Raw genomic sequence first — 17,184 nt, 5'->3', positions numbered from 1 at the left:
TTGAGCTCTACCTTATAGGTATTATGAAACATGTTTTGGAGGCATTATCTTAGTTTTTCTCAGTAGCCTCATCAGCTAAAGACTACAGTTATTCCCATTTTAGAAATGGGGCTGAACCATAACAGATTAACTTGACCAAAGTCAGCTAGAAAAGTGGTGGCACACAGTCTATTCCATGCAACTGGGCTCTGGAATTGAACTCTTAACCTCCAAGCTCACTCATACTTTCACAAGTACATCAAGGTCACATAGCCTTCCAAACAACAGATGTTACAAAGAGAAAATTGAGAATTATCAGCATAGCCCTTTCACCTAAAGAATGAGCTTTGGGTGGCCTACCAAGGAAGGCATGGAGAAATGACACCAGGTTGGTTTAGGCAGCAGGCTGTCATGTTTGGAGCCCATGGAGCAGGCCTACAGGGTTCACTGGAAGTCCAGGCTCAAGCCACTTCAAACTGCTCCAAGCAGCCCAGAACCAGTGGGTTAAACTATAAATACATACATATATGCACAAATATTTGTTTCTCTTTAATCTTCACTTTGTAGCTGAGAAAACCAAAGCTCAGAAGTCAAGGTTACTAAGTCAGGGCTACCTGACTTTGGTGTTTACGCTTTCTCTACTACACCCAATGCCTCTCAAATAAAATTAATTCTCCTCACAGAATGAAAACATATTCCATATCCCTTTTAGAAGCTTATTAGAAAACTCTGATAACAATTTTTTTTACCACTGTAACACAAAACTGAGTTTTCCACTCCTTAGATTAACTTTTTAAAATACCTCATTGCTTTCTAATTCTCTCAATCTTTGAATTCTTGCAGAGGGAGTGAGAACAATATTCTTTATAAGGCCACTTGACAGGCAGGAACTAAAATTAGGCAGTCCCTCTCCAAATATTCTTATTGGCAACTTTTGGTCAGTATTTAGTATTTAATAAATGTTAACTGACTGAATATTAGAACAAAGGATATGAAGACTACTTCCCTAATCAAAATGCCTAATTTATTAAGTTAACTAATTACTAAATTACACAATTCTTAACAGCCTTTTCCTTCCTCCTTGGGATCAACGGAAGCCTACCAATCTCTTAACAACTACGCTAAAGAATTTTGAGAACACCAGTGTGTCTACAATTCAGTTTGCTGTCGTGGTTGGGATTCTTTTCAGCAATAATTCTGCCTTGACTAGCCAATCTACCTTTCCTGTGCTTGCAGTCTTAATGCTTTGTTTTTTTTTTGTTTTTAAAGGAGGAAGGCTAAATGTCAATTACTTTATCCTTAACAAAGTTCAACTTATGCCTCTTCAAAGCTATATAGCTTATGTCTCCAACTTATGTTCTCCCATTCAACTAATTAACTATTAAATAAGCATTTTGTTTCCCTTTAGCTAATTTAAGTTTTCAAATAAGGCCACAACAACAGGCCTCTGACAATCTCCAAATATCCTTGGGTTTATCACATCATCCCACATTTTCCAACAGGGACTTGGCTCTACCAAGTATTCAGTATAAATCTTTGTAAAGTAAAACATGGCCGGGTGCAGCGGCTCATGCCTGTAATCCTAGCATTTTGGGAGGCTGAGGCGGGCAGATCACTTAAGCCCAGGAGTTCAAGACCAGCCTGGGCAACATGGTGAAACCCCATGTCTACAAAAAAATACAAACAAAAGACTGCCAGTCTCATAACCCAGCCTCAAAATAAATAAAAATTAAAACAATATGGAGCCTCTGCTTTCTCACTGCCCTCACTTTTATCGCCCACTCTACTGCGGGTATAAAAGGTAAAATTTTCCTGGTCTTCTTACATGATACAACTAAAGAACAAAATTAGTCAAAAAAAGAAGAGAAAGAAAAATCAATTTGTTTTATGACTCATACCACAATTTCCATAATGTCTGAGACCTTATATAAATTGCCAAAAAATTTTACATGAACGAAGGATACAAACAGAAGAAATAAAGAATGTGTTTAAACATATTAAAAGCCTCCAGTCTCACTTATGGGAAAAGTGAAAACACGAGATATCACTTTCACATACTAGACTGGCAAAGTTTAATCAAGTCCTGTGTTAGGGAGAATTGGAGAAAGACTCCCCCACAATGCTGATGGAAATTTAAACTAGCTCAAGCTCTACAATACAATTTAAAGTGCAGTTCTACTTCTGGGAATTTATCATATAGATACATGCTTACATACACACGACATGCAAAAACAGATTCACTACAATATTGTTCATAACTGCAAGAGACTGGAAACAACCTAAACATCCAAATTGCGATTAATCAAAGTCATGCCATATCTGTACAATCAAATACTATGTAACTATAAAAAATATATTTATATACAGAAAACATTCAAATATTATGGTATCATTTGTGTAAAAGGAGGAATACGTACATGTAGCATTTGTTTTCCACATGGTTATCTCCCAAGAGATGAGGTAGTTAGGGAATAATACTGGGAGGAAGATTTGTACTATGTGCATCTTCAAATCTTTCATATTTTGAACCATGTGAGTGTTATTGATTTTACAAATAAAGTTCCATTTACCTTAAACACATTTCCATCTTCTTCTCAGTCTTATCTTTCCTTTCATAGTCCCTCTCGAGTGAGTACTGCCTTTAGTAACCTAGCTGAGCTCCTACTCTTGCAGCTCGTTTTACTTTTCCCCTTCAGGGCTCAGAGTCAGCCAGTGTGGTCTTTTCTTTCACCTTTCTGACACAGAGGACAGTCAGCCTGCTCCTGCCAGTATGGTATCTGGAGATAGGTAGTTCAGGCTTCCATAGTCAGCTAACACCCAGTGCTGTGCTACTGAGCACTTTGTATGCCATTCTTTCATGTTCATATTCTGAGCAGATCTGTTAAAGGCCATATTTGTGGGACCCCCATTTCTCTCTCTAGTGCTCAGTTTATTAGATCTTTTCCAGCCTATAGAATTATCTTTTCCTAAGGGGAGATTGTTTGATCTGTAAAGTATTGCCTGTTTACTGCACTGAAATATATTTTTTTCCATAAATCTAAGAGCAAATTACATTGATCCAACGTCTGCACGCTCCTAAATGACAATGGTAATCAGGTAATCAGTGAGTAAGAAGACTTAACATTTAACATTGCTGTTTAACACATGATCCAACTTACCAGCTTCAGATAAAATAGCAATAATATATGTGTCATACAAGAGGGAGAGACAGGGAGAGACTTTGTTATTTGGCAACAATACCAAGGCCCAGAGCTTCTGCAAATAGGGTGTGATTCCGTTTCATACTAGACCACTCTATTATTGGCATTAAAGATATATTGAAAATGTAGTACAAGTTTAACCCATGTAGATTTTTACTAGACATTCAAACTTAAGAAAGGCACGATTACAGGGTCAAATTTTGTAAAATAAAGTTTCTCTCTGCCACCCATCAGCCCTTCTCAATTGAGAAATCCGCAAAATATGTTACTGTACTTAACTTAGTTATTATATATAGATTAAAAGCTTCAAGCTGCTTACTGTCTAGCTTGGTCCTTACTGGAATAGGTTACATTTACAACTGCAGTTTCCGAGTCAGTGTTCACTAGAGGAAGAGAAAAATGAAGAGAATAAAAGTTAGTTTTCTTTCTACTTCCTTCCTTTTACAAATTTGAAAGCAATTCAGAAGACATGTACCTTGCTCACAGCTCTCCACCACTCCATACTGGACTAGTAAACTATCCAGCACCTATCAGGAGGGGGAGAGAAAATTATAAATTTTGAGTTTCCCAAGTTATTATCACGGGCAGGAATATGTCTTAAAATCACTAAGTAATTGTGATGGAAAAAAGCCAAAAAATTATCTGGGGCTTTGGACTGCAGAACTAAGGGATGGATACCACAAATATCACACTCAGACTTGTCTCTTCTGCCCTCTCCTAGATCCCTGACATTAATCTCATTTCCTATGGCTAACCAAGAACTGGCTCAGCAAAGTATGCAAAGCCACAGCCGCCTGGTTCCTGAGGCTGAAGGAGAAGGAGCATATATTTCTCATACATACACAAACACATCATCATACTTTCTCCTTGTATACAAAGTCACTAGACAAGGGACCAAGTTAAAAACTAAAGTTTAACAGGGCACGGTGGCTCGCACCTGTAATCCTAGTACTTTGGGAGGCCAAGATGGGAGCAGTGCTTGAGGCCAGGAGTTCGAGACCAGCCTGGTCAACATAGTGAGACCCCCCCATCTCTAAAAAATAAAATAAAATAAAAAGAGAAAAAAAAACTAAAGTTTTATCTATAAGATGTTCTTTTCCAAAGGACTTCTTTTACAGCTCTAATGGTTCTTACAAAACAGACTGCTCAAGGCAGGCTAGAAAAATGAAGACAGCACAGTGCATACTCTACCTGGAGTCGAATTTAAAGCCCAACATAAATACATAGACAGCAAAAGTGTGAAATGAAGCAAACATTTCTAAGTCTACACGGGGTTGGGAAATGTACAATTTGAAGCTGTCTATGTTTTTACCATCTTTCCTGTAGCTGTATTATTATACTATGCATGTTATCCAAATGGAGAGGCTGTTAGAACAGTAACTATAAGTTTATTATAATATCAACTGCAGATGAGTATGTCTCATCAATATAAACCAAATTCAAGTGTCTTTAGCTTCTAAGAGCTATAGCAAAACAAAATAAGTTTCCGTAAATTATAGCAAACTACTTACTCATCAGTTTAACTACAACTTTTCTTCTTTATTTATTTATTTATTTATTTATGAGACAGGGTCTTGCTATGTCACCCAGGCTGGAGTGCAGCGGCATGATCACAGCTCACTGCAGCCTCAACCTTCTGAGTTTAAGTGATCTTCTCACCTCAGCCATCCAAGCAGCTGGCACTACAGGTGCATGCAGCCACCCTCAGCTAATTTTTAAAATTTTTTGTAGAGATGACGTCTTACTGTGTTGCCCAGGCTGGTCTCAAACTCCTGAGCTCAAGGGATCCTCCTGCCTTGACCTCCCAAAGTGCCAGGATTACAGACGTGAGCCACTTAGCCCTAGCCTAACTGCAAAGTTAAAAAGGCGGTTCCTTGAAAATGTTTTTCAGGCTCCAGGAAATAGAAAACAAATTTTATAGTAATTTACTACTAAACTTAAGCAATTTCTTCTAAAGGAAGGTTTATCTTATGTGGTATATTTTAGGCTTTTGTCTACTGTTTCCAGTTGGAAACACATAACAAGGTTTGTCTGGGGTGAGCTTTTGTTTTTAGTTTTGGGACAGGGTCTCACGGTCACCTATGCTGGAGTGCAGTGGCACGACCATAGCTCACTGTAGCCTCAACCACTGGGCTCAAGCAACCCTCCCACCCCAGCTTTCTGAGTAGCCGGCACTACAGGTGCATGCCACCACACCTGGCTAATTTTTAAGTTTTTCGTAGAGATGGGGGTCTCGTTATGTTGCCCAGGCTGGTCTCAAACTCCCAGATTCAAGGGATCGTCCCAGCTGGGCCTCCCCAAGTGCTGAGATTACAGGTGTGACCCAGCGCCTGGCCTGGTTTTTCTTTTAAATAAGGTTAACACCTATTTATGAGTGAAATGCCGTTTCATTTATTTTTATTTGGTAAATTTCCTTTGCATGAGGTAAATTTAATTTTTATTTGGTAAATTTCTTTCGCATGAGGTATACACACAGAAGCACATTAATCTTTGTCTCTGATTATAGCTATTCTTAAATCACAAAAAGACATTCAAATATTTCATGAGTGAAGTGAATACTTCACAGGAGGAAATCCTGGTATATCTTATAGGAAGGGTACTCTGTAAAAGTGCTTGTCTGTTTTATAGGTGAATTTGCCATGTGATGTTGATCACAGACACATTTTATAAACGCCAAAAATTAAGAAACCTCTCACATTGCCATTCAAAGATAAAATATACAACACATAATTCCTTAAATTAAAAACAAGGGTGGCCGGGCACAGTGGCTCATGCCTGTAATCCCAGCACTTTGGGAAGCCATGGCAGGTGGATCACCTGAGGTCAGGAGTTCGAGACCAGCCTGGCCAACATGGCAAAACTTTGTCTCTATTAAAAATACAAAAATATTGGCAGGGCGTGGTGGCTCACGCCTGTAATCCCAGCACTTTGGGAGGCCAAGGCGGGTGGATCACAAGGTGAGGAGTTCGAGAGCAGCCTCATCAACATGGTGAAGCCCCGTCTCTACTAAAAATAGAAAAATTAGTTGGGCACGGTGGTGCGTGCTTGTAGTCCCAGCTACTCAGGAGGCTGAGGCAGGAGAACTGCTTGAACCCAGGAGGCAGAGGTTGCAGTGGGCTGAGATCGTGCCACTGCACTTTAGCCTGGGCAACAGAGCAAGACTCCATCTAAAAAAAAAAAGAAAAAACAAAAAGTTAGCTGGGAGTGGTGGCGGGTGCCTGTAATACCAGCTACTCGGGAGGCCAGGGCAGGAGAATTACTTGAACCTGGGAGGTGGAGATTGCAGTGAGCTGAGAGCACGCCACTGCATTCCAGCCTGGGAAACAGAGCAAGACTTTGCATACAAAAAAAAAAAAAAAAGGCGGGGGAGGGTGCGGTGGGCAACCTACTTATTTTCTAAACAAAAATGAAATTTTTTCAATACGAAAAATGTTTTACTTCATACTTAAGTCAGATTTCTAACAAATTCATTCCAACTTCAGTAATGAAGTCAAGAGGAAAAGTATGTCTACCATTAAAATTTAGCTTTTAAATGAAAGCCACATTAATAATAGTAGAACTTTATAGCAACTTGGATGGAGGCAGGGGTAGCGGAGGGGTTCAGGGACTAGGAGGTAGTTGACAGTTTAATATGTTATTTAAAATTTAGCTTTTAGGACCAGACACGGTGGCTCACGCCTGTAATCCAGCACTTTGGGAGGCCGAGGCAGGTGGATCACTAGAGGTCAGGAGTTTGAGACCAGCCTGGCCAACATGGTGAAACCCCATCCCTACTAAAAATACAAAAATTAGCTGGGTGTGGTGGCGCATGCCTGTAATCCCAGCTACCCAGGAGGCTAAGGCAGGAGAATTGCTTGAACCTGGGAGGTGGAGGTGGCAGTGAGCAGAGATTGCACCACTGCACTCCAGCCTGGGCAAAAGAGCAAGACTCTGTCTCAAAATAAAATTTAGTTTTTAAATGAAAGCCACACTAATAGTAGAGCTTTATAGCAACTTGGATGGAGGCAGGGGTAGAGGAGGGGTTCAGGGAGTAGGAGGTAGTTGCCAATTTAATAAGTTTAATTAAATAAACATCCTTCTTAATTCTTCTGAAAAGCAATTTGTTCAGTAATTAAGTATATTAGTCTCCACACAGATTACCTTATGCCACCTTAACTTTTATTACTCTTAGAGATAACACTACAAAAGTTAAACACCTGTGATCTATAAACAATACCAACTATAATGTCAAGGCAACAAATGTTCTTCAAAAGCTACAGTGCCAAATGATAAATATTTATATACACACACATATGAATGATACAGGTAAATTTTTTAACTTAAAAAAAAATCAGGGGACAATCCTTTGGTGCTCTTCCTTTCCCAGTTAGGCCTCGTAGAATGGCTTCTACGAAGAAGGGTTGTGAGAAGAAGGGCCGCTCTGCTACCAACAAGGTGGTGACCTGAGAATGCGTCATCATTTACAAGGGTATCCATGGAGTAGGCTTCAAGAAGACTGCCCCTGGGCATTCAAAGAGATCTGGAAATTTGCTATGAAGGAGACATGTTCACTGACATGAGGCTCAACAAAGTTGTCTGGGCCAAAGGAATAAGGAATGTCCTATACCATAATCTGTGAGCAGCTGTCCAGGAAATGTAATGAAAATGAAGATTCACCAAACGAGCTCTATATTTTGATTACCTGTGTACCTGTTACCACTTTCAAAAATCTATAGTCAGTCAATGCGGATGAGAACTAGCCACTGATCATCAAATATGTTAAAGTTATAAAACCACACACACACACACACGCACACACAAGAAGAAATATACATTAAAATTTTCACTGTATATATTCAAAACAAAATTGCTTGTATAGTTAAACATTCTATTCCTTAGATAAATGCTACTGGTTGTCAACTTTCGTGTAAGTCTTTTTTTTTTTTTTTTTTAGACAGAGTCTCACTCTATCACCCAGGCTGGAGTACAATGGTGCAATCTTGGCTCACTGCAACCTCTGCCTCCCAGGTTCAAGCGATTCTCCTGCCTCAGCCTCCCAAGTAGCTGTGATTACAGGCACAGGCCACTACACCCAGCTAATTTTCGTATTTTTAGTAGAGACGGGGTTTCATCATGTTGCCCAGGCTGGTCTCGAACTCCTGACCTCAAGTGATCCACCCGCCTTGGTCTCCCATAGTGATGGGATTACAGGTGTGAGCCACCACACCTGGCCATATAAAGTCTTTAGAAAGGTTAACTAGAAACTACAATCCTGTGCACTTTTTTTAAATGGTGAGTTTTATTGTCTGTAAATAATACTTCAACAAGCATGGCTTTAAAACAAACTAAAAAAGAAAAAAAAAAAAACCACAAACAAAAAAACCCCTCTAATCCTTAGAAGAAATAGGTGCAGAATCAATCTTGGTACCTAGCTGTGAACAAATTTAACAACACAACTTGGGAGATTTTACATAGCCCCATAGATGGATTTCAGTGGATCTTTGATGTCTTACTCAAAGTTTCATGTACAAGGCTTGGAAGTAATGACAACAGAATAGGGAAAGGGCTGTCAATAGCCTAATAAGATTCCCCAATCTCAAAAGGATTTCCAACCCCCAAACGACTTGAACTGTACTATAGTAATCCCATCAATCTTAAGGCAGGCCATTATTTGAATATGCTCTTTTATATCAAGGGCTACCAAATGGTATCATGCCCCTCCAGCCCACTGAACTCTCAAAGAATAAATACAACTTACACTTGATAAGTTCTGACATTCTGCTTTTTTTTTTTTTTTTTTTTTTAAAGACTGAGTCTTACTGGAGGTGCAGTGATATGATCTTGGCTCACTGCAACCTCCGCCTCCCAGGCTCAAGCCATTCTTGTGCCTCAGCTTCCTGAGTAGCTGGGATTACATGCATGTGCCACCACGCCTGGCTACTTTTTGTATTATAGTAGAGACAAAGTTTTGCCATGTTGGCCAGGCTAGTCCTGAACTCCTGAGCTCAAGTGATCTTCCTGCCTCAGCCTCCCAAAGTGCTGGGATTACAAGTGTGAGCCACAGTGTCCGGCCGCATTTTGCTTAATTCTGCATTAAACAGGAAGATAAGACAGTGTTCCTGTTACCTGTCACGTAAGCTACTTATGTACCTGTTTTTGTCTCCTAGATTCTTGTCCCCTCTCAGTACTGCTAATCCTTCTATGTCAGCCACAAATATTTCTTTTAAACAGTCTTATTTAAAGGCAAAAAAAAAAAAAAAAAAAAAAAAACCACGAAAAAAACCAAAAAGCTTTCCACTCTATATTTCCAACACTTTCACAAGTTCCCATACCTAAATAAAATCTTAAACCAGACAGGAAACATTTCTCTATGCTTAGTTAAGTTTAAATTCCAACGACAGGGGAGGGAGAAAGGGGTATAAATGCAAAGTAAAGCCTCATAGAAAATGTCTTTCTAGAATTCCCCCCTATTATGTATTTAGGACGTGAAATCCTCAAATGTTCAGCCTTTTTTAAAAAAAAAAGTTCATCCACGGCTGGGCGCGGTGGCTCACGCCTGTAATCCCAGCACTTTGGATGGCCGAGGTGGGTGGATCACTTGAGGTCAGGAGTTCGAGACCAACCAGCCCAACATGGTGAAACCCCATCTCTACTAAATATACAAAAATTAGCTGGGCATGGTGGCATGCACCTGTAGTCCCAGCTACTCGGGAGGCTGAGGCAGAAGAATCCTTGAACCCGGGAGGCAGAGGCTGCAGTGAGCTGAGATTGCACCACTGCACTCCAGCCTGGGCAACAGACAGAGACTCCATCTATTTAAAACAACAACAACAACAAAAAAAAACAAAAACAAAGTTCATTCAAATGTATAAACAGTACATAAAGAATCACATGAAAAATGCAAAGATTATCACTTCCTGAATGTAGTGGTACAAAATTAAGATCACTCATAATAGTGTGAAGTAGAAACAACCCAAATGAATGCTTACTGACTGATGAATGGAAACAAAATGTGGTATATTTGTACAATGGAATATTATTCAACCATAAAAGGGAGGTACTTATACATGCTGCAACAGACAGATCTTGAAAGTATTATGGTTACCTTGTTAGTATAGCGAAGAAAGAAAGAAAGAGAGAGAGAGAGAAAGAAAGAAAGAAAGAAAAGAAGGCATTATGCGAAGTGAAAAAAGACAGTCACAAAAAACTACTTATTATATGATTTCGTTTGTATGAAATGTCCAGAATAGGGAACTCTACGATAGACAGAAAGTAGATTAGTGGTTTCTATGGGCTGAGGAAAGTGAAAGTGGAGGGCGACAGTTAAATGTTTCTTTTTTGAGGTGATGAAAGTGTCCTAAAAATGTGGTGATGGTTGCACATATCTATTAACATACTAGGCCGGGCGTGGTGGCTCACAACTGTAATCCCAGCACTTTGGGAGGCCAAAGCGGGCGGATCACCTGAGGTCAGGAGTTTGAGACCAGCCCGACCAACATGGAGAAACCTTGCACCTACTAAAAATACAAAATTAGCCGGGCGTGGTCACGCATGCCTGTAATCCCAGCTACTCGGGACACTGAGGCAGGAGAATCACTTGAATCCAGGAGGCAGAGGTTGTGGTGAGCTGAGATGGCACCATTGCACTCTAGCCTGGGCCACGACAGCAAAACTTCGTCTCAAAAAAAAGAAAAAAAAAAAAAACTTAAAAAAAATTGAATTGTACACTTTAAATGGTGAATTGCATAGTATGTCAATTATATCTCAATAAAGCTGTTAAAAAAAATACTACAAGCAACTTTACCAGGTAACGGCCTAGTTTTGCCTTTTAAACTCTGAAGTATTATTGATCACTTCTTGGCCTTTTGGCCAAGCATCATCCACAGAACCTGCCTAGTCTGGTTCAGCTTTGTGTGACAAAATGGTGATTTGTTCTTCAGTTGCCATGGATCCCCAGGTTACAAGTTCTGTAACCTGAGCCTGTCCAGATGAACCACGCATGCAACCACAAGCAGAACCTAAGTGCCTAGACTGAGACAGGACCAAATTAAGAAGTGGACACCACATGACATGATCCATGATCCAATCAGATTGAGCCCTGGTATCACCTCCTGGTATGATCCAGTCAGATCACACCTCCTGGCATCACATCACTGTAAGATTCAATCAGATCATACCTCATTACCCTCTGTCTATAAAATATGTCCCAGCCCCCAGCTAGGGGAGACAGATTTGAACCTGACTGTCTCCTTGCTTGACAGTCTTACCACGAACTTTTCTCTTTACAAAAGAACCTATGCTTTGGTGTTTGGCTTTCCATTGCACATGGACAAACAGAACCAGTTTGGTTCAGTAACAGTATCATTGAAATACAGAATAAACTGCAAGAAATTTGATTCACTTTGACATTATGTATACACTCACTAAACTATCACCATCATGACAAGTTTCTTCATGCCTCTCTTCAATCTAGTAGCCTAGTTTATTGACACATACAGAGATCACTGCAATAAAGACAGTTTAAAAAACTGTTTTTGACGTGCAATGTGATCAGATTTTCTCAGCCACACACCAGATATATCCCCACCTCCCTCACAAAACTGGCTGTATTTAGCTGATACCACTATGGGCGTGAGGTAGATAATTTATGTTCTACAGATAAGCCTTCTGTTGACTGCTTATTCTTCATACCCACTGCTCAAGTCCCATCACTCCTGGGCTATCTGAACAGAGTCTGATTAGCATGCTTGCCTGTAGCCTAACACTCCATGACTATATCCTCCTGCCAGCAGTTACTACCGTTCTGTGGTTTCAAATTGCCAGTATAACTTGTCCAAACTTCAACACGGCATAAGAGGTTGTCAGTTACCTGGTGCTACTTCTCTTTTCCATATATCCAATGTACTTCCCACACCTATGCTCTAGTCACGCCCCCAAAACTGGGTAAAGTGCCTCTCTCGTCATCTCCCTAATACCCATTCTTGGAAATGAAAGCAATGTCACTTTATAATCTCTTTCCTGATCTTTATTTTCCCACTAGACTAGTGATTATTAACCATAGTGATGTGATTGTCAGGTGTGTCACAGTAATCTAGTTTTCAGAGTCACACTGACTTCCATGCTTAAGCTGGCAGGTAATTTATAATACATACCATCTTAGATTCCAAATCTTTTTTATTTGACTGTTACATTTGCCTTATGTATTTCAGAAGACGGAACAACAATGTCAGGCATTATAGTCTGTGCACCAGTCTATATCCTGAAAGTCTCTCTGGAAATGGGTTACTCCTTCAATGTGACTCTAAAACAGAGCTGCCCTATCCCACAAACCTCATAAGGGAAGGGGCCACGTCTTACCTTTGAACCCAGTGCTCAGGATCTGTGATGAACAATAAAAGGTTAAAAAGCAGTCACACTATTTTTTTGTTCTGCAGGGCAAAGGAAGCTAGTTCTAGTTTTTTTGTTTTGTTTTGTTTTGTTTTGTTTAAGACAGAGTCTCGCTCTGTCGCCCAGGCTGGTGTGCAGCAGTGTGATCTCAGCTCACTGCAACCTCCACTTCCTGGGCTCAAGCCATTCTCCCACCTCAGCCTCCCGAGAAGCTGGGATTACAGACGTGTGCCACCAGGCCCAGCTAATTTTTTGTATTTTTTAGTAGAGACAGAGTTTTGCCATGTTGGCCAGGCTGGTCTCGAACTCCTGACCTCAAGTGATGTGCCCACCTCGGCCTCCCAAAATGCTGGGATTACAGGCGTGAGTCACCGTGCCCAGCCAGTTCTAGGTGTCTTTAAAAGTCCATAATAATATAAGCAAACAGGTATTTGTCAGGAATTTATACAAAAGATATAGAAGTGGAACAAGCATTACAAAAATCACAGTGAGATTAAAGTATTAATAAAATGCAAAGCGGGATATTTAATGCTCACTTGCCCCAACAAACAACTTGCCAACATACACACACACACACACACACACCCCCTTCCAAGCACCAAAGCCAATGTCAGTCATTGGGGAGGGGTTTCTAGAAAGGAGTCACCTTGACTACTACTCACTGCAACAAGAGAGGCAACAAGTCTCCACAGAATCACCCTTAGAGCTAGGGATATGGAGATGAAGGGAACATCCTTCAAACAGCTCAACACATTTTATACAAACAGGAACTACTTATCTGTTATGGGCAAGATCATCTCAGGAACTGTTCTTTTACATCTATTTGTGAGAAATGGCTATATTACAAAATGAACAACAATCTGTATTGCAGGTTCCAAATAATCATTTCCAGTTAAATATTGATATATAATTCTAAAACAAAATAAAGAAATATCCACCTTAATGTATATTTCTCTAAAATGTTAGCATCGTAATTACTTGGATAACACTCAAACCATTCCTCACACTGGTGTGAAAATGACTGTTAAGTTAAGAAAGCCAGCACCACAGACCAGACCATTAATAAGATTGTAAACCATGCTGCATATCCCCTTTATCATTGAAAAGCCCCAGAGGGAAGCTCAGCCTCCATCATACCACAAGGAGCAAAGCCTCCCAACTTCCTAGCCACTTTCAATGTTCACAAGTTAGATCCTCTAACATGGGGAGGAGATGATGCTTTAGGACTCCTAGGAGTCATGTGATCAGAGCCTCTGAGAGAGAACAGTCCAAGTTACAATCCGGCCACGCTGAAGTCACAGTGGAAAAACCGAATCCAGAGCTTAAGAGGCTTACATTATGTTTCTCTTTGGCAGTGCTGAGCTAGACTGATTTTTATTTTTAATTTATTTTTTATTTCAATAGGTTTTTGGAGAATGGGTGGTATTCGGTTACATGAATTAAGTTTTTGTTTTTTTTTTTTCTTTTTTTGAGATGGAGTCTCACTCTGTCACCCAGGCTGGAGTGCAGTGGCACGATCTCGGCTCACCGCAACCTCCGCCACCCGGGGTTCAAGCGATTCTTCTGCCTCAGCCTCCCAAGTAGCTGAGACTACAGGCACGTGCCACCATCCCCGGCTGATTTTTGTATTTTTAGTAGAGGCGGGGTTTCACTATGTTGGCCAGGCTGGCCTCAAACTCCTGACCTCGTGATCTGCCCGCCTTGGCCTCCCAAAGTGCTGGGATTACAGGTGTGAGCCACTGTGTCCGGCTTACATGAATAAGTTCTTTAGTGGTGATTTCTGAGATTTTGGTGCACCCATCACCCAGGTAGTGTACACTGTACCCAACGTGTACTCTTTTATACCTCACCCTCCTCCCACCCTTTCCCCCGAGTAACCAAAGTCCATTGTATCATTCTTATGCCTTCACATCCTCATAGCTTAGCTCCCACTTATGAGTGAGAGCATACGGCATTTGGTTTTTCCATTCCTGAGTTACTTCACTTAGAATAATACGGAACTAGACTGATTTTAAAAGCCGAGCAGAACAAGTCACACCCTACTATAAACTCTAAGCGATCCCTAATGAGTGCCCTGAAGGCCCTGGGTTCCACTCATCCTTTAAGGCCATTCTCCTCTCTCCAACCACACCAGCCTTCGTTCAGTCATGAATCAGGGCTGCTAACTTTTGAGTGCTTTCTGGCAGCAGTATTGTCCCAAATGCTTTATCTACTTTAACTCAAATCCATACAATCCCATGAGGCAACATTATTCCATGTTATAGATGGGTAAACTGCAGCACAGAAAAGTTCACAGTGTCAGAACTTGGACAGATAAATGCTGGAGAAATGATTCAAACTCCAGCTCACAGATTCCAGAGCCCATACTCTTAATCACTTGGTCTAATAAGTTGCCTCATTTCCCTATGCAATTTAAATAAAATATAAATACACAGATGGAAACCAGTTCAATCCTTACTCGGCCATCACCTGCACTGGAAAATCAAATCTGTCCATTGGCAGGTTAAGAGCTTTATTAACTCCCATGTATCCCTAGCTCACGTTCCAAGTACTAAATACTATACTTCCATACATCTCAGTCAGAAGAAGGTATTAGCCAGCATTAACTTGTGCCACATTTTACTTACAGAAATGCTCATAAAAACATTCAAAATAGTTCAACGTTAGGTGGTTTTTGAACCACCTGCTTTCAAAACAGGGACTTCCCTCCACCCCTAGAAGAAACCACTGTCACTTTGGTGGGGTCTCTCCAGGTGTTTTTAGAAGTGTGCGTGTCACATGAAAAGACGCTCTGCACCATTAGTCATTAGGGAAATGTAAATCAAAACCACAAGGAGATACCACTTCACCTCCATTAGAATGGCTATAATTTTTTTAAAAAGAAGGAAAATATGACTCAAGGGGCATCATAAAAAGAAAAACAAAGGAAAATAATGAGTGTTGACATGGATGTGGAAAAATCAAAACCCTCATACATTGCTGGATAAAATGGTGCAGCTGCTATGAAAAACAGTACAGCAGTTCCTCAAAAAAAAATTAAAAATAGACCTACCATATGATCCAGCAATTCCACTTCTGGGTATTGACATGGTTTGAACACTGTGTCTTCTTCGAATCTCACGCTGAAACGCAATCCCCAGTGCTGGGGATGTGGCCAGGTGGGAGGTGTTAGGGGTCAGGGGGCAGACCCTTCATAAATGGCTTGGTGCCATCCTTGAGGTAACTAGTGAGTTATTGCTCTGTGAGTTCACATGAGATCTGGTTGTTTTAAAAGAGGCTGGAACTTCCTTTTCTCTCTTGCTCCCTCTCATGCCATGTGACATGCCCACTCCCCTCTACCTTTCACCATGAGTAAACGCTTTCTGGGCCTCGCCAGAAGCTGAGCAGATACTGGAGCCATGCTTGTATAGCCTGAGGAACTGTGAGCCAAATAAACCTATTTTCTTTACAAAGTACCCAGCCTCAGGTATTCCTTTACAGCAACACAGATGGACTAACCGAGTATACATCCAAAAGAACTGAACACAGGGACTCAAAGAAGTACTTCTACACCCATGTTCATGGGAGCATTATTCACAACAGCAATAATTGAAAGGTGAAAGCAATCCAAGCATCCTCTGACTAATGAATGGATAAAACAAAACAAGGTACATATAAACAGTCATCCCTCGGTATCTGTGAGGGATTGGTTTCAGCAACCCCCTACCTTGGATACCAAAATTCGTAGATGCTCAAGTCCCTTATAAAAAAAATAGTATAGTAGAGGCTGGGGATGGTGGCTCATACCCATAATCCCAGCGCTTTGGGAGGCCAAGTTATCACTTGAAGCAAGGGATTATTTGAGGCCAAGAGTTTGAGACCAGCCTGGGCAACATAGGAAGACCCCATCTCTAAAAAAATAAAAATAATTAGCCAGATGTGGTGGTGAGTGCCTGTACTCCTAGCTACTCAGGAGGCTGAGGTGGTAGGACTGCTTGAACCCAGAGTTAGGAGGATGCAGTGAGCTATCATGACGCCACTGCACTCCACCCTGGGTGACAGAGTGAGACTCTGTCTCCAATAATGATGATGATGATGATAAATAAGTAAAAGTATAAAAAGAAAATGATTTGATATTGGGGGAAATTCACCCTCAATATTTCACATAGGTTCTTTTCTATATTCCCTAAGTGTCGGCCGGTCTGAGAAATAAAGGGACAGAGTACAAAAGAGAGAAATTTTAAAGCTAGGTGTCTGGGGGAGACATCACATGTCGGCAGGTTCTATGATAAACGTCCATGAAATCTTCACCATTTATGTTCTTCTGCCAAGGGTTCAGCCGGTCCCCCCATTCGGGGTCCCTGACTTCCCGCAACAATTTTATATTATGTGAATTTCTCAATTTTTAAAAAGGTATGTGTATATGCTCATATATTCACATATATACCCAAAAAGCAGTATTTGTTGAGTTTTAAATTTTCACACTAGAGTGTCAAATACTGTTTTAAACATTTTACATAATCCATCTTATTTATGCCTCAGAATGTAGCAATTATCCCCATTTCATATAGGAATAAACTGAGGTCAATTTTAAGTAACTTGCTTAAGTATGACATTCCTCATCTTGCTACCCTCCCCCACCACCCCAATCTGTCATCTT

General features: G+C 40.6%; 1 protein-coding gene across 1 annotated transcript in view; it reads right to left on the bottom strand.

The window, feature by feature from the left end:
• The window catches only part of IGF2BP3 (insulin like growth factor 2 mRNA binding protein 3), a 155,870-nt gene that overhangs the window by 41,745 nt on the left and 96,941 nt on the right, over positions 1-17,184 (bottom strand). The window contains exons 4-5 of the mRNA XM_054494847.2: positions 3,655-3,706; positions 3,499-3,562 (exon numbers count right to left, since the gene is read on the bottom strand). Coding sequence (XP_054350822.1) covers positions 3,499-3,562; positions 3,655-3,706 — 116 coding nt within the window. The remainder of the gene's footprint in view (positions 1-3,498; positions 3,563-3,654; positions 3,707-17,184) is intronic.

Source organism: Pongo pygmaeus, chromosome 6, assembly GCF_028885625.2.
Source record: "Pongo pygmaeus isolate AG05252 chromosome 6, NHGRI_mPonPyg2-v2.0_pri, whole genome shotgun sequence".
NCBI classification, from domain to species: domain Eukaryota; kingdom Metazoa; phylum Chordata; class Mammalia; order Primates; family Hominidae; genus Pongo; species Pongo pygmaeus.
The sequence above is the reverse complement of the archived record's forward strand: the minus strand, read 5'-3'. Positions and strand labels throughout refer to the sequence as shown.